General features: G+C 35.5%; 1 protein-coding gene across 10 annotated transcripts; it reads right to left on the reverse strand.

Annotated features, from left to right (window-relative positions):
• Nucleotides 1-1,351: 1,351 nt before the first annotated feature.
• LOC139977362 (uncharacterized) lies at nucleotides 1,352-22,853 on the reverse strand. 10 transcript variants are annotated; one of them, XM_071986651.1, is made up of 19 exons: nucleotides 22,500-22,843; nucleotides 20,902-21,201; nucleotides 17,326-17,616; nucleotides 16,620-16,940; nucleotides 14,752-15,042; nucleotides 14,047-14,367; nucleotides 13,398-13,514; nucleotides 12,637-12,664; nucleotides 11,966-12,048; nucleotides 11,733-11,763; nucleotides 11,082-11,128; nucleotides 10,227-10,394; nucleotides 9,866-9,964; nucleotides 9,265-9,428; nucleotides 8,783-8,905; nucleotides 8,409-8,520; nucleotides 7,717-7,834; nucleotides 6,330-6,432; nucleotides 1,352-3,301 (listed from the first exon to the last, which is right to left on the reverse strand). In XM_071986651.1, exons 1-19 carry the CDS (start codon nucleotides 22,705-22,707, stop codon nucleotides 3,191-3,193), a joined length of 3,036 nt encoding a protein of 1,011 aa, XP_071842752.1. In that variant the 5' UTR covers nucleotides 22,708-22,843; the 3' UTR covers nucleotides 1,352-3,190. The 10 variants fall into 10 exon arrangements, with proteins under 10 accessions (XP_071842752.1, XP_071842760.1, XP_071842753.1 ...); XM_071986659.1 differs by having other exon boundaries at nucleotides 22,553-22,841; XM_071986652.1 differs by having other exon boundaries at nucleotides 7,717-7,816; nucleotides 22,500-22,839.
• Nucleotides 22,854-23,651: the final 798 nt, after the last annotated feature.

Genomic DNA, 23,651 nt, shown 5'->3' on the forward strand with positions numbered 1-23,651 from the left:
GTTTTGTACTCATTCCAAACGCAAGTAATGATCAGTAAGTCTTTTTAGTGTAAAATTAACAGGATATAGTATGCATTTCTTACAAAATTTTATATAACGAACTCGTCTATAGTATTTTTTATTTTGTAGTAGTTATTTATCATATATAACTAATTCATTGTAGCATGTTACGATTCAATTGTTTTCTGATTTCTGGTTTGACTAGTTCAACTTTGTTACCTTGGAGGTGTATATGCAGTTCATTGTATAACTCCGGTTGCTGTTGATCATATGAAAGAAAGCACCCATGATCCCCCGCCCATCCCCTCTCCCCACTCTCTCTTTACCCACCTATCCTCAGTATCTGTAAATATAGATTTTGAAATTATACACTCAGTCTAAGTGACTGAAAATTAAGTTTCTTTGAAGAGATATACCTACCGAAAATACTTGTGGGCCATTTCACCGTTGTCATGGAGACATGTTATTTATTAAATATTTGGTTAATTATGACTGGAAGAGTCTATAACCTGCATAGACGTTATGATACGGATACATAACATCTTTCTGTTTACTCAATTCCAACTCATTTTGTTACAAGGAACTTATTTTAAAGCTTAATAAAGCATTTTTCTTTGGCCTCACCGGCTTTTTTTCGTTACAAAGGTTTGGTTTCCTGCAGTAGCCTGATACATGCATCATCCACTATATACGCTGTCACGAACTGCCGGCATGTGAATATACATCAAACGTAAACGAGATATTCAAACAGTTTGTGGATCGATGCCAGGAAAATGGGAATTCAATACGTAATTGACAAAAACAATATACAAACACGAATTTTAATTTAAAATATTATAGTTTTTGTATGGCTATAGTGCTAGGTTAAGTTTATGTTTGGAGAAACCATTGATAGTAGGCCTTTGATATGATGTTGTGTAACATGTCACCAACCCATACTCATATCATTCTTGTATATTATAAGATATGACACCTTGAAATCAAACGTTTCTTAGGGTGTTGTCAAGAATGTCATCAAGGTTACATGGTGGATCCTGAATGGCAAGTGTTCAATTGAAAACGGTGATTTGACATTTTTAAACACCCTTCAATGATCATCAATTCTTTTCTTGTTTTTATGACCCCGAACAAACAATACAAACACATATTGCTGGCGTCTAACTAACGTTTGTCCAAACAAAAAAGCAAGGGAATTCCTTAAAGTCAGGGTCTATGGGTTACAGTAAAATTTGCTACAGTTTGACGTTGGTTTCACCATATATATTGTCAAAGAAGTTTCCCCAGTCGTAAGACGGTCATAATTGTATAAAACAATGGTTCGAGGACACAGAAAATACAATAACAGATATAGGAAGGGTTTTGAAACATATATTTCATCGATGAACTTAAATAAACCACGACATTGGACCAAGAGAATGGAGGACAGTATATTTACAAAAACAAAATGTAACCCAAGATAGAGCCTGTCATTGGGCCACGAAACCCAACCAAACGGCGCCAATCTCAAACTAGGCCTCCTTCCACCGGAACTTTAATGATTCGCTCAGCCTGAGCCACGGATCTTGATCCGCTCTGACAAGAACGGCACCGAACTTTTCCAAACTTAACTTCAATTAGTATGCAAATAGTATCATGAATATTTACAATCAAAACCACGACAAGCATCTACGTCATTAGTTACTGTAGCTGTATAAAGGTTTCGTTACAATGAGACATGTACTCATGTTTAAATGACACCAATAGAGGTATTACCGTTAGAAGGTGTCCACGTAAACTCTAACGAAAAAAAACATTAGCAAATACAACGTACCTCACTGTGTTCTAATTTTTCCTTTTTTTAACTCCTCAAGCTATTACCTCATAGTTAGATCAACAATTTGTGGTTTACGAAAAATTGAAATGAAAAAAAAAATGTGTTGTGAATGTAGTACCGTAGCATGGAATCCAATATTGAGGGCTGCGAACAATTTAAGGAGGGGCGCAATATTCGTGTTATGTTACTAGTGAAGTTTTTTGCGCACATATAGTGGCTGCAGAGATAAGGGGGCGGGGCAATGTAGTTTTTACGGTTGGTGGTGGGAGGAGGCTGCAAGGACCGGGTTGTGCCACCGTCTTGCTAGGGGCCTGGGTGGTTCGTGTAAATTGTAACCATTACCTACAACTTTTTTGGAATATTATGCGAATATTTTATCACATATACTGCTTGCATGATATTAAATAAACGGCATAGTAAATATAGTAAATAGTTATACTTTGTTCCTATCGATTTCGTTTGTTCCGTCAATGTGCCGGGTATCGCTTCACGAGCAAACTTCTCTTTGAATTTTATATGCTGTGTGCGAAAAACTATTACAGAATACTGCTAGAAATCATTCACATACTGTACCTTCCCATTCACAAGTCGTGAATTTGCTAATTGGGGGTTAATATACTGAAAGCAAAAGTTGTTTATACATGGAACCGAGAGCGCATTCTGTGTAACAAAGCAGACACATACTTGAAAACTAATTGACCCTAAATATTCGAGTGTGGTTTACTTCCCTGCAGGAATTGAAAGTAAAAGTATAGTGGAGAACAATCTTTCAATTCCTGGTAGGCCTATGCATTGTTAAGAAACAGACGAATTTCCGCAATAACAAACTTAGCACAAATCCTCTGTTTAACATCAATAGTATAATCATTATCGTTCACATTATTTTATAACAAGTACAACGGTAAATATAGCCTGCAAGAAACTGGGAAACCATCGATACTTCGTTTAGTGTGATAGTTAATATCTTCCAAGTTCGGTAGCTACAACACAAACGAAAGCTATGCAAATAACGTTAGCTCAATGTAGGTTACAGACGGAATAGCTTTAAGTATAGTTCATTACAAGGTTTAGTACTCCCTTGTTACAACTTGTAACCACTACTCTCATAGTTTGGCAATATTGATATGACTATAGTGTTAATCTCGGTTACTAAACTCACACAGTTGGAATTAACGAGACCATTCAAACATCAAAAGTACACTTCTTCCATTCAAACCGTCGTTATGTCTTAAAGCTTACACAACACAAAAAATAGAAATCGTGATCTGTAGACGAGTTGCGTAGACTATCTGTCGGCCTGTATAGCTTAGCACGTGCTATTCTTTCCAAAATGCGTGAACAACCCTTCCGTAGTTCGCTTGTAATTAGTTAGTGCCTTCAGATATTGTCATTAATTGGCGACCTAACATTCCCAGTCATCGGGACATAGGCATCCATGCAATCACGATCTCCAAGAGTAATGCCAGATTCACCAGTGGGAATATTGACCTACAATCAGAAAGGATAAATGCCCATTGAATTTAGTAACGACAATGGTCATGGGAAGTCATGTTTTTATCTTGGCAGACCATATGTCTTTACTGTTTCATCAAATATGACATTATGATGCAAACATAATTAAGATTAACTAGTAAGCATTAAAGTATAATTCAATAAAGATAATACAATAATTGTGCTACTCATGCTTTGCAACTAAAACATACGTGATAATTTTTTCTCATTTTTCTTTTGTTAGGGGCTGAGAGAGGTAGGGGGATTGCACATCATTCCGAATCGAATGATATTCTTTAAGTAAATTTCCGCAAAATAATATATGGCTCCACTGTTTTCGATTTTTTTTTTATACACGTTTAAGTTATTTTAAAAACCTTAGTTGAGCAGATTAACTTCTTGTAGGGGAGTTCTGACTTTTTTGGGGGTTAAAAGTATGAGCTATTTAGCCCATATTTGGGCAGTTTTAAATGTAAACATCAATTTGACAGGAGATTCGACAACCGTCGTCACTTAAAAACCACTTAAATAATGCTTCAGTTTAACTTATTGCGTAACAAATACAGGGGCGTATCCAGGATTTTCCAATAGGGGGGGGCCAGGCATGAATGATCGCCGTCCTGGGGGATGGGTCTAAGGGGAGGGGGGTACAATTTTTTGCTTTCAAAGAAGGGCTGAAATGCAAAATGGTGTCATATGCATTGGCGGCGATCCGTACTTCCGAGTGGGGGGGGGGGATATGACCTTGTTGACTATCTAAGCGTAGCGCCACCATGAGTTGGCGCGAAGCGTACAAGAAAATTTTGGGATTAACAAACCCTCTAGATGGCCGGAAACGGCACTTCCCGAGGTTTCCAAGCGGCATATACCCAACTTTAAAATAGGGATGTCATGTCCGAAATATCTCATAATCAGGATCCAAAATACTTTTTTTTTTAAATTTCGGGTGTTATTTTGGGAAAATTGCCCCTGTCAATCTTGTTTCAGGCGCAACGTTAGAATGTTCGAGAGCTCTGTTATATTATTCGATGAAGAAAATGGCCTCATGCAGGCTATTATAGGCCTATACACATGCAATACACAATTACACATAGTTACATTCCCAGGTACCGATTGCTAGGGCATCCAGGTGAAACGTGCATTAAGCATTACCCTGGTTACATGAGATTCTCAGCTGTTCGAGGGAACATGTACGTGTGTAGGCCTACTATAGGGCCTATATGAATACTATGAGGGTGCATATATGTACTATATCAATACCGTGGGCGCAATAATACATGTTGTTGTTATAGGGCCAATGAAGCCTACAGTCAACTATTTTTGCTTTATAAAGACGCTTTATTTGAAAAGATCGCACTGCGTTTATGGTAGGCGAGAAATGAAGCTAAAAAAGAGCCGTACATTAACGAAGATGCATAAATGTAGGCATGAAAATATTCTTATCCCTGGCATTTGGTGGGGAGGGGGGATATGGTGCATTACATCCCCTCCACCCATTTTCATGGGGGGATATATCCCCCCTCTACCCAGGATCGCCGCCCATGGCCCATGGCCCATATCCATTTTTCGACCTTAATAATAAGCAACATTTCCAGTAAATATGGACACAAAATGCACAATTTAGTATGGCTGGCATGTCATTTAGTGTTTATAGTGATTATACAAACACAATTACCATCTATGTTTCTAAAACTATTATGCCGCCGAACTTCGCCAGAACCTTTTTTTGGCAAACAAAAAATAAAGCATACGGGAGGGGGGGGGGGGGTTGAGCGATCACCGACATCTCACATAAAGGTCGTCATCAATTTTTTTTTTTTTTTTGCTAAACTTTTTTTTTTTGGGTGACGGCCAATAGGGGGGGGCGCGCGCCTGTTGTGCCCCCCCGTGGATACGCCCCTGCAAATAGTTAGTATTAAAGTATATTTCATTAAATACAATGCAATAACTGCATGGTGCTAGTTATTCATTGCAGCTAAAAGATTCTTGATATTTTTTTTTCCTTTTTAAGGGCAGGGGGGGGGGGTAATTTGGCAAATAATGTCGAATCAAATGATATTCTTTATCAAGATTACATCGTTTTTGAAGATATTTTCGACATGTTTTAATTTTTTTAATTTAGGAAGGATAGCTTCTTGTAGGGCAGCTCTGATTTTCTTCTTAAAATATCATAATTTTGCCCATTTGGAGGAAATTTTCGAAAAATGTAAACATACATTTGACAAGAAATTTGACAATTTTTGTCAGCATAATCCCTTTACCTAAATGAAATTGACTCAGTTGCTTTTAAGAGAGTTAATGCAACATGTAAGTGCTTCACATATAGGAATTGACTGTGTTTGCCCAATCTCTTGCATAACGTTGTTAATATATTTTAAAGCAGCATTTTGCGTCCTTTTCTATGATTTTTCTCGACCTCACTGACTCCACTATGCCATAACGACATACATAACTAGCTTATCTATTTAAATCTTACTTCAAATGGTGGCATAAAAGTCGAAAATTTTGCAACTTTCAACTTTGTTTTCCTCCAAGATATTTTCCGTTAGGATCCCAATAAACCTCGCCCATAATATGAATATTTAAACACTACGAACGTCATTGACCAATACGTAATACAACACCATGCGTGATTTGTGTACAGTCTATATGGCAGTTGTACCAGGGAGTTCCATAACAACTCCCTGGTTGTACCAACGCAAAGTCTTGAATCTATTTTAGCAACGGCTGATTACTAAACCTGCATCTCTGATTGGTTGAATTCAAACTAGTGGGTTTGGGGAACTGTAAGCGGTTAATTTTAAATGTTGAATTTGTCTTGGACACTTTGCTCATTATCTGCAAATATGCTTAATTACTCGCCAATAAATGTTGTTGGCAGAGAGAAACTTGGCTAATATCTTAGTTTGCTGTTTTGTGATTGATATATGTAAAAAACTCGATGGACATGTCAAAAAAGTAGAAAACGACGACCAAAAGCAAAATGCTGCTTTAAAATAATAAGAAATCAAGATATTCTACACACCGTCTTCTCTGTTTGGAAATATCGAACCAATCGTCTCCGAAATTCTGTTAAATTTGGTCGTAAGTTCGGTGTCACCGACCAGCACTGTAGTAGTAAGTCAAACCTAACATTCGATAAAACCATTTTAACAGTTAAAGGGTGAATTGGAAGGTTTATAGTCTTTTTTGAGGCAAAGGAATCGCCACACGACTTTACAACTTAACCCCACATGGTCATTGGCAACTTGTCACACCCATACACCAAAATCACGGTGCACAATTCAATCAATCTCTCCTGGGGCACCATGTACTGTGCACCACATCCACATGGCCCCTTGGGGACTTTTCATAGAGTGCATCAGCCAATAACCGGCTCACACAACTATATTTACAAGTCAACCTCGCAACTCCCATTCATATACCTGGATAAAGAGACGCAATGGAGATAACTAGTAATCAAACATTAATCGATAAGTGTTGTTTGAAATAAGATTTAACGTATATACAGCTGTCTTTTAATGTAATTAAATGTAATTATCTTAATATAAGCTAATCGTACTTAATGCTAGGTAATTATTTGCATATAAGTTTCACATTAATTATCATTGTAGCGAAATGTATTAAAACAATTAATAGGAATCTCCAGTTTCAGTTTCTCTTTATATCCTCGTTTGACGTATATGAGAGACTTCAGTCCGCTACACATACAATAACAATTACAAAAAAAAAAAAAAGCCACGCCCTAACTCAACAGAGAGCTTCATCACATCTGTTCTTTCCAGTTACGCGAAACTTGGCAAGTTGCCATATCTTGAATTCCTGTTATGCATCTCTGGCGGACACTTCTGGGCAAGTTACCTGCACATTCCGTTGTTTACTGATATAGCGATATATTCAACTAAAATAAGATTTCTACTTAATCATAACCAGCTAATTATAGCAACGAAATGTGGTCTAACCCTCGTTTGGCATCTTTACGCAAGTCTGCATGAAAGTTTGTTTATCCGAGATAATTTCAACCTAAAAGCGTCAGTATAAATAGCATCCAAGTCCCCGAGATAGCATAACCACCCCACCCCCTCCCCCCAAACCTCCAAACACATCATTAGACTACAATTTACTGCAATGCGATTGTTCTAGTAATTATAGCGGAAGAAATGTTTTTAAACATATTTTCATGAGCACAAAAATTAAGAGGGCCGTTTCTGCGATACTGTTAGGAGCTACAGTTCCTTTAAAGGAACTCTATTAGGACCGATACGATAGCGCCCTCTAATGTCACGCTGACGATCCCCATTAAAGGAACGTGTTTCTACATTGCCTGGAATTCTTTTCATTTGACTTATTGGGTCACACAACTATAACCTAGGAAAACTGAACAATGCTTGGCGGTATAATTCCTAACTTACATTTCCGTGGAACAGTTCGAAGGTTTCATTAGCTTTGTATCCTGTTGAATTTGAGCGGCCTGCCAGCCTGCTTCGATTTGGTAGTCCGCATTGATATTCTCTGTAATTAATGACACATCTGAACATCTGGTTGGGTGTAGCAGTGTTTAACAGAACTATCGTCTAAAGCAACATTAGTACTGTACGTTGTTTTCGATAAAAAAAACATGTACCTCACATTTAGATAAATTGATATCCAAGTTGAATAGTCCGAAAAATTAAACATACACTTTACGGCCATGCATTTCAACTGAGACGATCTTGTAATAAACCACATAGAAGTTCAACAGGATGAGGTGAATGTGTTAGGAGAAAATTGTGTAGGCTCCTATTGTATCACGTACATTACGGAGAACACTTTCGACCCTCACAGGAATGAGAACGTCGACGTCACATCTTACACGAAAAGGAAACATGGTTGTTTCTGTACTTGAAATGATTATTAAAGTTTGTATGACTCACATCAAACATATATACGTAATATTTTCATTGTTTGATAAATAAATTACAGCAAATTAATTTGACACAATAAGATTGAAATTCCACTTTATAGAGAAAAATAAGTAAACTAATAAGAAATACCAATAAATAGTTATAACCTGAGTAGTAACGTTTACATTTCTTTAAACATTGATAAATGTTTCTATAGTTACCTTCGGACATCATTTCCCAGAGTACGTTAGCAACATACCAGACATCGGAGAACTCCGTGTAGATACCTTCCGATATGCATTCCGGGGCATGGTGAGGACAGTTTTGGAGATTCTGTAAGACGTATCTTAGGTCTCAATGCTGATATGTAACTTATATATATTTGCGATAGAATAACATATCATTGTAGACTTTAAGTTTCTGTTGCTTACGTCCGGTTTCTAAACATATAGATGCAACAACAGGATAAAAGTTTATAAATATAAGCTACATGGTGGCTGTGTATATTATGCAATCATTAAAACAGTATTATTAGTATGTCAATGGTTTTACATGTGTATATAGCAGCATAGATCATAGAAACGAGATGCCTTACTTGTGTATCTAGCAGCATAGAAACGAGATGCGTTGTATCTTCTCGGGTGCACATATCAAAGAGTTTGGTTGATCTCTCAGGTGTTACCAGGATTTTTCTTGCTTGAATACACGGGTGTGATAGCTGCAGATGAGACCACATGAAATATATATATATATATATATCCTATATAGCCTATATAGCCTATATATATATATATATCCTATATAGCCTATTTATATATCAGCATCCAATTGTATGGTATTAGAATGATGAATAACATATACGAATAACAAGAGTGCGTCGGAATTTGATATCGCCTCGCCGAAAACAACGTGTATTTGTATGCCGAAGACTATGATGAGAAAATGCGACATATATCAGAACATGAGACATACATCTTTGAAAACTTGAAATCACAGTAATGAACAAAATAAAGTAATAAAAAGAAGGTTAGTATTAATTTTCAAGAATATGTATTTCCAATTGATTAAATTTGATACCCCGTTTTCATGAAGATGTTGAAGTGCCTCCAGAATTTGAACAATGAAATGACGATTTTCTTTATAAAAGGTATCCACACTGGCACGATGCTTTGTTCTTTTCTCTTTCATATACGCGTCTAAAGTTTTCATACCAACGTATTCTTGCAATAGGAAAAGGGTATCTGTAAATAATAAAAGTGATATTGATATGTAGAATTGTGTATGATATTGTTTCTCCCTCTTGTTTATATATATGTATATATATTTATATACATATACATATATATATATATACATATATATAGATATGTTTATATATAATTATTATATTTATATTTCATGTGGCCTCATCTGCAGCTATCACACCCGTGTCTTCAAGCAAGAAAAACCAAGAAATATGAAACGCGAAAACTAAAAGAATACGTACGTGACAAAAGTACTCGCTACCTGTTGGCTAAAACGCATTTGAAACAGTCATTGTATGCTTAGCACTTTCGATACCAGCATAGGCTTATAAAGATTACTTATTAGTTTTTATTTATTACTAATTCCAGTTGGTTGAGCGAAGGTTTTACCTTATACCAGTTTATCAGGTCTTACATACAATAAAAACGCTCACTATTTTCAACGCAAATTCCCTCCACCTTTAAAAGGTATTCACAGTCTGGTAAAGCCAGGAGTCTTCTCACGTAATTGTCCCAATTAATTTCACCTTCGTCTATGGAATATGGAAAGATAGAGTTATGTATTTCTTCTTGGACTTTATCTATTATATCTTATGAACTATGATGTATCAACAATTCTCTTGTTGTTAAGCCCAATATAGCTAAGCAGTTATCATAATTCTTTGGATAGTAATATAAGAGTAGGGTATAATGTGCAAAAATTTATTTTTTTAGAACTTTATAGAGACCCAAACGAATAATTTATAATATAGTTTAACAAAATTCAAAGAAATTCAGTGAAAAATGTGTCCGTACCTATAAACGTTGATATCAAAACACACGTCTTTTTGAAGGTAGACGTCGTAATTGTACCCATCCATCTGTTTGCTGAAAGTCCGGTTTCAAGTTTTAAGATGATATTCATTTGATCTCTTTCAAATATCTTTTGTCTGTCAACAGTTTCTGTTATTGACGAATAAATATCTGTAAAAGAGGAGAACGATGGTATACTTCATTGATTTACAGTAACTGTAACCTTAATTCTCTCCCCGCTTGTAGTTGCATCTGTCGTTTCTGTAACAATAAGCTATTAAAGGGGGAGGGGCTGTTAACCCAACCCCCAACCTGGAGGAGCAGGGGCTCTGTTTAGTCAGGCTTCTCCCCTGTGACGTGTCTGGTGTGGTTTAACTCCTCGCCGGCATATCTCCCCAGGTTCTTTGATACAACACAAGCCTACCCGCCGCAACAAGGTACTAGCCCAGGAGAAGACTTCAGTGGTTAGATTGCGTATAAATCACGTAATATTGTAAAAATTTACATTTTCGAAATAAACATTGAAATGCTAGATTACTCAGGCCCATGTGGCCAGGTAATCTGAGTAGAAGGGACATCCACAACTTATAAGGGGCAAAACACTCTTATGGTGTAGCTTTTGAATGTTGTGTTACACATGATGAGGGTAGAATTCGGGGAGGGGCTGCTCGTTTAATGTCTTAAAAAAACAGTTTGAATTGGTTCCGTAATTGTTGCCTTCTATTCTTGGAAATGATCGATATTGTGTGAATTGACTCCATGTATGTATCGTCGTACATGTACGATGTAATGAAATCGAAAAGCAATTGAAGTTGTCAATGAGATGGTGTGGTCGCAAAATTAAAGGGACATAGTTACCTTCGTTTTTTGAGTGATCACAATCCGGTAAAGTTGGTAATTTCAGACTAGTAAGACATAAACAAGAAAACAAAAAACAACATATTAAAATGGCAAAAGGAAGATTTGTAATCTGTCGATGCCAGTCCAAAAAAATAAAGAAAAACCATAATTCATTTTTTAAAGATGTAATTTGTCAATTGAGCAAATTTAATTTGTCTTCTATTACATCTTATTCCATATCTTCGGCAATATATATATATATACATATATATATACATATATATATATATATACAGATATAGGTACTCATACACACAGTCGAGTACTCATATTGAGTCCATACTGGTTTTCGTATTCTAGATTAGTACTAGTTAATTGTACTCGTACTCTTCCTCGGAGGATTTATACTCCTACTTGTAATCGAGATATTTTGTGGTCTAATATACCATCTAATTCAAAATGAAATATTCGTTCTTCAATGCAATTCGTCTTTTTCTTGCACGCATGATGTTGAGCTGTCACCATCAGTATGGTGTAGCATATGGTATAGCATTGGTACTAGTATCGCTTAATTATGTGCATATTACATATTACATAAAACAAAAGACATGATATTATATGAACGTGACGGGTATGTGGTGTTTTTAAACTTATAGAAATATAAAGTACCTTTGAATATTCACTCCATGATCCGTTGATTCTGATATATTAACAAGAAAATGGATTGCATAGAAGTTATCAACATTTTTTTAATAACTTTAAAACGTCTACCCATACACTGTATAATGTTAGTATATAAGTAAATTTCATGCACACAACTTAACTCTGTTTACCTTAACAGTGAAACTACTGAATGGTTCATATAACAATTGTAAGTGTATTATTGTTTTTTATTGGCTTACCATTGTCACCTTTAACGACGTTGTTCATTGATTTTTCGGTACATTCCATTTCAAAAATGTCTTGGCTAGGGTTTGGCATATTCCTGAAACAAGAGCATAAGGAATTGGTACTTCATGTAACAAAGATGAAACAAGCTAACAGTGTGCAACCCATTCTCCCGCTATCGTTACATGAAGCAATGCACTCGATACTCATGGCTCGTAAAGTAAATACTGTTCATGTCCTGTAAACCATGTTACGAGCACAATGTAGTAATTACTGATGCACGGTTGTGGGACATGAACAGTAGTTGCTTTACCAATCATTAAATGCGAGTTATTTAATACGCGATTAAATGAAGTCGCATCTAGTCGTTTTAAGTAGGCCTATGGATATACCTAAACAAGGCTTTTCTTTGTTCTCGGTATGACGAGTATCGGCTGAACAATGTTACCTCTGAAATATATAAACCTTGACAGAGTTGATAGAGAATGTGCAGATATTTTGCTTAAAAAATGGTCAAAGGGAAAGTGACGGACACTCTGGTCAGTTGAAAAGGAAACGATCTTTCAGAATGATGAGAATTTCCACAAAAATCTGATAGCTAGAATGTCTGTATTCTTGTTATCTTATAAACAGCATATTGATATTGCAAAATAACGATATTTATACTATGATGACGCATACATACCCACTGTAAGTAATAAAGGTCGCATCATCTGAAACAAAAAGCAAGTTTATTCAAAATGGCGTAGACTTGTTAACAATGGGCACTATGTCAGATGTAGTCTTTGGTACTATTTGGTTGGCACTTAACGAAATAGCACAGACAAATTCGAATTAGAGCTTACTGTAACATTACTTGCAAAATGAAATTGAGTCTAATAATTGTAACCTTGTTAAGATAAGGTTATCACAACAGATGTATAAGTCTTCAAGTGTTCACCGAATAAAAGATTAGATCGTTACTGGACTCATCAAGTTTTTGAAATTCAGAAAATTACACGAAACACAAGGCCTTTCTTGAATATGCTTTTGAGCTGAAAACTGAAATATTAGCAACATCGAAATCAACTGCGTAATAACTGTAAAAAGAGGGAGTAGGCCATTGTTTATTCCTCACATTCACTTAAGAAGGAGGAACAAAGTTATAATAGGCTAATAACAAACTTAATATTATAAACAAAGAGAGAAATAAGAATAACAACAAAGCGTTGTCTGTAACCAAAGAGTCATGAATATTATAATTATGTCACATCTCAGGAAACTGAAGAAACACGAAAGCGTCGAAATTTTATTTACTAGAGTGGTGGGACTGAATTCTTCATTCTTGCCATCCTGATCACAATGTTATTCATGATAGATGGGATGCTGGTTTCCTTACATAATTTACATGTTTACCTTAATAATAAAGAAGAAAAGATGCAACAAGAAAACTTCTATAACACTTACTGGTTAACTTTCTCCTAAGGGAGCACGACGTTATTATCACAAATATCAATATGACGGAAGAAGCAGATACTAAAATGCTTATCGTTAGGCTATTCCATTGTCGTTGTTCTTGAGCAGCTTTGATGAAAAATAAGAGGTTATGAACAGGACAAAAAACATCATTCAACATAGTGATTTGATAAAGACAGTTTTATTTTCCAGAATCAAGATCATTAGCAAGCTCAATGATCAAGTGTAGATCCTATTCTCTCTTCATGTCTGTTTTTTTTATTGTCAAAATATTAGTTCATGCCAGATAGTCGTTGATTCATTCATATCGGAGGAAGTAAACGGCGATACAATAATTGACTTAGCGCAATGGTAATTCTGTTATACCTAGCCCGCCCTTCATAAATCGCTTATGCCTTTTCTGGGATACATTTTTTTGTCTAATGGTCTTTGCGTAGTGTAATTGCTCATTTCTTGTTGCGTTGTCAAACCGAAGCCTTTCTTTATAGTTCAAACTGTCACTGATTCGCAACTTTTATGTTGTTTAATGTTAATAATGTGTTCACAAGTACTAAATGTTTCACTTCATTTGCCATGATTTGACCTAAGGACACTGAAAAACGAGCCGAATACAAACTTGCTTTTGGAATATTATACTGACCTTGATAATGTAAGATGAGAGTGCGATTAGCAGACAGGGCGTTATGATTCCCATTACTGGAACACGTGATGCTTCCCCACCTATGGTCGGCGGCTGCAAATTGCATGTCACTTATATAATTAAAAGTGCCATGGATGTATTCATTTTCAATTTGACTTTGGCCGTCTGCTGTTTGCACCTCCTCATCGAAGATCCACGTTAGATTGACAACAGGCCTGGCGCCATATGCTACACATTGTAGCTGATACAAAACAGCTGGGCTCACTTCAAAAGGACTGGATACATTCATTTCATATAACACTATATGAATTATCGGTGTTGCTTAAAAAGGAAAAATAATATTATAAGACGAGCTTTTGCCTAAGACTGTGACTATTTCGTGATGACATAGAATGTCACATTTTTCCTGTTTCACAACTTAATAGTTTCGTCATTCTGTTGTATCAGCTAACGTTCATACATCTCTTGTTGAGGAGAAGAAATATGAAAACAACACAATATCTGAAGAGACAAGAAATGATGATCTGAAAAGACCTTACTTAAAGAATTATAAAAGTAATCTGTATAATCTACCCCGACAGTATTAGTGCAAAATAAAGTTGCCAAATATATGTTTGACTAGGGTATCATTAATTACCACTGGCGAGAAATATTTGAAATGGAACATTTGCGATGTGCTTAGATCTTTAAAATAGCTGCACTTACCAATAACGTGTACCGTAGTGTTTATGGATAAACTCCCTTTCATGCATGTAACAGTAGAATTGGAAATTTGAGATGGAAACGATATTTTGATACTGGCAAAAAGAAAATTGCTGGCATAATACTCAGAATAAGTTGACAAGTTTGTATGTTTATCAATATCCCAGATCATCTCTTCGTGGAAGGGAAACTCAGCCTTGCATGTTAGGTTGAATATTATGTTGGCTAATTCGAATACTTCCGACGAAACACGTCTTCCGTCCTTGATCAAAAACAGATTTCCGTTGGGGAATTCTTGGTATAAAGAAATGAAAACATTCAATGTTAAGTGTCAAGAGTCAGTAATGTTAACTTTTACTTTTCCCCTACGATGATAGTCAAGAAAGAGTGTGTGTAAAAGTAAGTAGGCCTGACGTTTTTGGCAAGCCATGTGGGACAAACACTGCATAATATATCCGCGTATTAATTGGACTTTATACGCGTATTAATTGGAATATATACGCGTATATATTATTAGCCAATCATATGGCTTAAATATATCCGCGTATTAATTCGAATATATACACGTATTAATTCGAATAAATACACGTATTAATTCGAATATATACACGTCTTAAATAAAATACATATGGGGAATAAATCCAATATATGCACGGATTAATTAGAATATACACGAAAAAACATTTCCGCTTTTGCTGTGTACATATACCAACGATAAATGTTTTGGCTGGCTCGCGAGATCGCTTCAAAAAGCGAAACTTTATACATTTACAACACATGTATATTTGAATTAATACGCGTTTATATTCGAATTAATACGCGGATATATTATGCGGTGTTTGTCCCACATGGCTTGCCATAGACGTTTCGATCCTGGCAGGGTCCGCAGAGGCTGAATGACAAGTAACTGTAACAGAAGGGACACATACACGCACTTAATACAGAAAGGGTTGATGAGCAGGGTGAACACAAAATGGATAGATGCAAGAGGAATAATATACAAGGGATGGAGAGAAGGGAGGAAACAACAGGGGGAAGAAGAGAGGTAGGAGATAAACTGTAAAGGGACAAAGAGAAGACTAAGGGAAGAGGGTAGAGAATATACTAGAGAAAAAATCAAGAAAAAACACGTGTGGAGGAGTGAAAAAGAAAACAAGGGGAAACAAGAGGAGATAAGGGGGGGGGGGAGCAGAAGAAATGTTAGTCGTGTCTTTCGTAAATGTTGAGCCCTTGAAGATGAATGGTGCGAAGGTGTTGCATCCACGGTCTCTCTCTGCTAATTCATACTAGGTCAGGACGGCTACCTAAGGATTCAATCCCCGGTAGGGACATGTCATTAATGGTAAAGAAACAACTGAGATGTAATCTTTATGTTTGCCATAATGATGGAAGTCAACCAAAATAGTAGGAAAACAGAATAGATTTATTTATTATATTTCCTCCGTTCTGTATGCACAATATATATTCTGTGTTTTGTTTCTTATTGTCCAAATATTAGATCATTACGACTAGTCGTTGATTCGTTCATATAGGAGGAAGTTAACAGCTATACTTTAATTTATTAAACGGAATAAAAATAAACTGTTATACCTAGACTACCCTTCTTAAAGTGCTCCGGCTTTTCCGGCACTGTTATGCCTAGCGGTCTTTATACAGTGCATTTGTTCATTTCCTGGAGCGTTCCGAAAGCAAAAGCAATCTTTAGTGATCAGAAATGTCACTTATCACAACTTAGACACATGTATGTTGTTTAATGTTAATGATGTGTTCACAAGAACTAACTGTTTCACTCCATTTGCCATGATTTGCCCTAAGGACACTAAAACACGAGCCGGATATACGACAAACTTGCTTTGGAATATTATACTGACCTTGATAATGTAAGATTAGAGTGCGATTAGCAGACAGGGCGTTATGATTCCCATTACTGGAACACGTGATGCTTCCCCACCTATGGTCGGCGGCTGCAAATTGTATGTCACTTATATAATTAAAAGTGCCATGGATGTATTCATTTTCAATTTGTCTTTGGCCGTCTGCTGTTTGCATCTCCTCATCGAAGATCCACGTGAGATTGACAACAGGCCTGGCGCCATATGCTACACATTGCAGCTGATACAAAACAGCTGGGCTCACTTCAAAAGGACTGGATACATTCATTTCATATAACACTATATGAATTATCGGTGTTGCTTAAAAAGGAAAAGTAATATTATAACACGAGTTTTTGCCTAAGACTGTGACTATTTCGTGATGATATAGAATGTCACATTGTTCCCGTTTCACAACGTAATAGCTTCGTCATTCTGTTATTACAGCTAACGTTAATACAACTCTTGTTGAGGAGAAGAAATATGAACACAACACATTATCTGGAGAGACAAGAAATGATGATCTGAAAAGACCTTTCTTAAAAATTAATAAAAGTAATCTGTATAATCTACCCCGACAGTATTAGTATAAAATATAGTTGCCAAATATATGTTTTATTAGGGTATCATTAATTACCGCTGGCGAGAAATATTTGAAATGGAACATTTGAGATGTGCTTAGTTCTCTAAAAATAAATATACTTACCAATAACGTGTACCGTAGTGTTTATGGATAAGCTTCCTTTCAAACATGTAACAGTGGAATTGGAGATTTGAGACGGAAACGATATTGTGATACTGGAAGAAAGCAAATTGCTGACATAATACTCAGCATAAGTTGACAAGTTTGTACGGTTATCAATATCCCAGATCATCTCTTCGTGGGAGGGAAACTCAGCCTTGCATGTTAAGTTGAATATTCTGTTGGCTAATTCGAATACTTCCGACGAAACACGTCTTCCGTCCTTGATCAAAAACAGATTTCCGTTGGTGAATTCTTGGTATAAAGAAAATAAAACATTCATTGTTAAGTGTCAAAAGTCAGTAATGTTAACTTTAACTTTTCCCTCACGATGGTAGTCAAGAAAGAGTGTGTGTAAAAGTAAGTAGGCCTGACGTTTCGATCCTAGCAGGATCCGCATAGGCTGAATGACAAGTAACAGTAACAGAAGGGACACATACACGCACTTAATACAGAAAGGGTTCATGAGCAGGGTAAACAAAAAGACATAAATGTAAGAGAGTTAGTAGACAAGGGATGGAGAGAATGGAGAAACCAACAGGGGGAAGATTAGAAGTAGTAGATTAACTGTAAAGGGACAAAGAGATGACTAAGGGAAGAGGGTAGAGAATATACTAAAGAAGGATAAGACAAACGCATGTGGAGGAAGAAAGGCAAAAGAAAAAAAGAAGAAGAGGAAACTGGGGGGTGGGTTGGGGGAAGGGAGCAGAAGAAAGGTTAGTCATGTCTTCGTGAATGTTGCACCCTTGAGGTTGAATGGTGCAAAGGCGTTGCATCCACAGTCTCTGTTTGCTAATTCGTACTTGGTCAGGACGGCTGCCTAAGGATTCACTCCCCTGTAGGGACATGTCATTAATGGTACTGTTGGGAAGATTAAAGTGCTCTCCAAACGGGGTTTCAGTCTACAAAGTGTTGACTGTGGATCTGTGACTATAGAACAGCTTCTTAAAGGTCGATTTGGTTTCACTCACAAACTGGATGAAGCAAACTCTACAAGAGATCAGATATATGACATGAGAGGTAGTACAAGTGATGTGACAGTTAGGCTTGTATGTGAGTTGGGTGCAGTAGCTGGTGATGGAATTGGATTCAACAATGTGGTGGCTGCAGACGATGCATCTCGAAGAACGATCACATTTGAAAGTACCATGCTGAATTGGAATAGGGCTATACGTTATAAGTGATACAGCAGCAAGCACAATAAGGTATCGTAGGTTAGGTGGACGTCTGTAGGCGACGGTGGGTTTTGTTGGAGTCTATCTGAAAAGAGGAGAATGTTGTGGTTGTTAGTGGTGATTTGAGGATGAAGATTTGGTTGGAAAGTACCAACAGAAGGAGCCTGTCATGAATCTTTTCCCTTTTGGACTTTTACTGCTAATGTATATAATCTCGATAGGGAGCGGTATCTCTGAATGGCTTCACGCACCCTTCTGGCTATTGTCTGTAAGGTGTTTCCTAAAACATCTGTATGACGAATGAAAAAAGAATTGTTAGAGCAAATGAGACGACTGTAGGCAATTCCAAAATTGCAGTGGCGGGGATGGAAGCTAGAAGAATAGAGAAACTGGTGTTTGTCTGTGGACTTGGTGTATAAGTCAGTGAGAGAGAGAACCGTGTTCCTTGCGAACAGTCACATTGACCTGTTGGTGAAAGTAATCCGAGGTGAATTTAATGGTGCTGTGGAAGGAATTAATGTCACTGATGAAGGTGAGCAGGCTATCTTCATCACTGGTCCAAACGAAGAAGATGTCATCAATGAAAGGACCGCAGAGAGCTGCACGGAGCATGTGGTCTTCCAGGCTAGACATAAACAGGCAATAAAGGGAGGAACCATCCTGGTAACCATGACAGTCCCTTGTTTTTGAAAGTAATGCTTGTCCATAAACTGACGTTGTTTTTGGTGAAAAAATGTTCCATGAGAACTTTGATGTCAGAGATGGATGGACAAGTATGGACCTTCTTGGACATGGCTGCACAAGTAGCTGCGATACCTACAGCACGAGGGATGCTAGTGTACATAAAAGTGATGTCGAAATTATCGATGATAGCTGCACTGGGGATTTTGTTCTTGATATCTTCAAGTTCCTGAGAAAGAATGGAGTTTCATGGATGTAAGAGTTAATCTGAGGAACAAGAGATTTGATGAAGTGGTCCACAAACAATGATATATTCTCAGTGGAAGACCCTTTGCCTGAAATGATAGGTCTACTAGGGTTAAAAGGCTTGCGAATTTTGGGCAGAAGATAAAATCTGGCTGCCCTACAGTCTGCAGGAGAAAGGAAAGAAAGAGACTTCTTGGAGATCTTGTTCCGCTGGTACATATCAGTGATAGTCTGTTTCATCTGCTTGGCAAAAATATTTGTGGGATCAGAATCAAGAAAAGTGTAATTATCGCTGTTGGAGAGACGAGGCATAGCTTGCTTGAGATAATCTTGTCAATCTTGGATGATAGAACAAAATAATGTGGTCAAGAAGATGGAAATATCCACAAAATTAACAAAGTAAACTAAATTTGATAACACTTATGTGTAATTATCAATCTTTTAAAATAATAAGCAATATTAGTATGTTATTGTACCGGATTTGGAGTAAACTCCAATAACCGATTGTTATTTCATTTTCTCATTCCGAAAAAGTGCCAAAACAAAGCAACAGATCATATTTAATGATACGTTATTAATCAGGATCTGTTCTTGTAACTTGGCTTACATGTTGAGGAGTATGAATTGAAGTACCTGTGGTTAATTTAGGCAATTTTGGATCCCCATAAGGCCTCCCAGGAGCAGCGTACGCAAATTGTTTACTACTATGTGAAGAGGGTTTATTTACAAGTGACGAACACTCCAGGCTCTCGATAGCAAAATGTGTACACTGTCGTGATACAAAAAAAATCATGCTATGAAAGGCCAACGTGTCCACTATCCAGTGATGGGTAGCGCTTAGCCAGTGAGAACTTCTATGTCAACTTAGAGGACACATTCTTTATGTGATTTTGTGTGTTAGTCAATGAGGTATTAAATAGACGTTTGCTATCTTAACAACCCTCGGTATGCCATATTATTCTATTTTTGGACATTTTCACTTTCATATTCGATTAGAGAAATATAACGTAATTGTTTGTTTATAACCGTTTATTTCACAGAGGTATTAACGTTGTTGGTATATATAGAACGGTACAACAATCCCTTTTCAACTCGAAGGAGTTAGATTATTGCTTTTGACTTCATCTCAACAATAACTGGACAATAATGTGAAGGTAATACTAACAAAAATAATGTTAAGAAAACAGAGTGGACTAGGATGTGTTTTCTAACTGTGATACTACATTCGAATTATCATAATTTAATAAAGAAATGCATAACCGTAACATTTGCTGCCTCTGAAGAAAAAAATGCAGAGATTCGTCCTTTTACTCATAAAATGAAGAAAATACTAACTAAAGAAGAAAAAAAAGTTAAAATTTATGTGTCCTTTGTATTATATCTTTAATTAAACAAAATAAATGTCAACGAATAAATTTCCATGTTGAGGTGACCTTACCTCTTATAAGGATACAATAGGTGGCTACTGGTTGTCCATGTTCTATGCATTTGTATAATCCTCCGTCGTCAGCCCCAATGTTAGTTATTTGAAGGATGTAAGTTTGTCTTAAACTTGCGTGTTGATTCGTATAAAGCGCGCTTCGTTTATACCCGATAAATGCAGTCATATTATCAATACGCCACAATGCCTGTGATGCATCGGATATATTGCATTGTAAAGACACTGAGTCGCCTACATTATGGTGTAACACATTTGTGTTTGGTGCATCATCCCCGCATTGACCTGTGGTCAAAATGGCTAAAAATGATAAAAGAGTATAACACTCAAAGGTCATAAAATGCCAATAAATTATAAATCTAATAAAATAATGCAATGATGAAAGTAGATATGTAAATATGTTAAAACATTGTTAGGTCTTTCTAAAATACGTCCTTAATTATTTATGTAAAGATGAATAATAACGTCTTGTCAAAGAAGTAGAGTACTTCTGACTCTTTTTCCATAAAAAATTACATTTTAAGACATGCCGCAATTTGGAACTTTTAGTTAAACTTAGTCTGAATTCTAAATGTGATATCATTCTATTTTCTATTTCAAACAATAAGGTAACTAATTCCTTCATTGCTTGATTCATGTATTTCTAGCAAATAAACACTTTTACAGAATAATAAAAGAACATACACTTGTGTGTAAATATGCGTTTATTATATTATATTATATTATATTATATTATATTATATTATATTATATTATATTATATTATATTATATTATATTATATTATATTATATTATATTATATTATATTATATTATATTATATTATATTATATTATATTATATTATATTATATTATATTATATTATATTATATTATATTATATTATATTATATTATATTATATTATATTATATTATATTATATTATATTATATTATATTATATTATATTATATTATATTATATTATATTATATTATATTATATTATATTATATTATATTATATTATATTATATTATATTATATTATATTATATTATATTATATTATATTATATTATATTATATTATATTATATTATATTATATTATATTATATTATATTATATTATATATATATATATATATATATACATATACATATATCTATATGTAATATTTAGATATTTACACGCTTCTGTTATCTTATTGTACCTTCACTGCATGGAAAAGGAAAAAAAAACAGAAGTTGAATATGTATAAAATCATTTTCATTTTCGCTTTCGCAATATTTCTCAGGACTATACACACACATCAAGAATAGGTAAACTGACAAAAAAAAAAGAGATCTTAAAGTATTAGAGACGATTCAGGTCTAAACTATATCTACATGTGCAAACGGCAATCTCATATATTATTATTATGTTTTAATATTTTTATGAAAGCTAAACTGCTATTCATAATGCCTGTTAGTTTTGCTCAAAGTCTTCTACATATTAGTGACTTAACACCAGAATGACAAAGGACTTAGCAAAGTACTAAAAGGTTACTTTGATATGAGTTAATTTGGCAATTACAGATCTAACAGCTAGGAAAATTTTATAGTGACGATAGACTTAACTTACTTGCGTGAATAACATTGCAAAGTAACAAAAGGTAAGCTATACATTTCACGAACATTTTCCTAACAGAAAACACTGTCTGTTCCAATGATAGTAGGTGGACTGTTACAAACGCTGTACTGTGTACTATTATGGTAACGATATAGTGGGAAGCTGTCGTTGAAAGTAAAGTGTTTCGTATTGTATAGTTCTGTGTAAACTGTATTGTCATAAAATTGCAGGATATATGCTTAAACGAAACTGACAATAAAAATAGCTATAGAGACATTAATCATGCAGTTAAAGGAAGGAATTGTTTTTCAAAGTGATTTAAATGGGAAAGACACCAACAATTTTATCTTTAGTTGTTAATGACGACGCAGATCTTTGCAAAAGGAAATCCTCTTTCGTTTGGGAGATGAAAATGTAAATATGTAATGTAGTAGCGCCGCTAGGACATCTTTGTTTTATATATATATATATATATATATATATATATATATATATATATATATATATATATATATATATATATATATATATATATATATATATATATGTCATATTTAGACTTGCTCAAGTCTTGCTCAAGTATTTCGTGGCTAAGACGTTTAGTGCAGTCCCAACCTTATTCGATCCCTTTGTCGGTGTGTTGAATCATGGAACATGTAGCCGTGTGACTGAAAACAAATCGAATAGCTTTATACCTTAGCATGAGAATGAAAGAAACTAGTGTCAACTGTAGTCACATTTGGTATGATCTTTTACGAAGAGACAATTTAGGAATACAATCTCGATATGGAACATGATAAACAATAAACTTGATTAAGTAGGTCGAAGACACATCCCGTGAAAGAAGTGTAGTCCTACCGCGACATATTACATATGAATGAAGGCATCAGGTATTTGTAGCTCAGCTGATAGCTTTCAGGTTGTGCGATTCTGCCAAAATTATGTCATTTTTTTTGCCACCGTATTTGAATGACTGTCGTTTTCATCCGATTTGGCTGACATTCCGTCAGTGGTTTGTGTGAGTGAGTTGTCATATGTGCGATCATATTTTATAAATTTGAAGTTCATTTGAGGTCACAAGAGTTAATTTTCTGAAAACGTAAAACAATGCTTCTCTTCCTAGAGCATTTGTCTAAATATGCTGAAGTATTGTGGATGTAACGT

Source organism: Apostichopus japonicus, chromosome 12 (assembly GCF_037975245.1).
Source record: "Apostichopus japonicus isolate 1M-3 chromosome 12, ASM3797524v1, whole genome shotgun sequence".
Classification (NCBI taxonomy): domain Eukaryota; kingdom Metazoa; phylum Echinodermata; class Holothuroidea; order Aspidochirotida; family Stichopodidae; genus Apostichopus; species Apostichopus japonicus.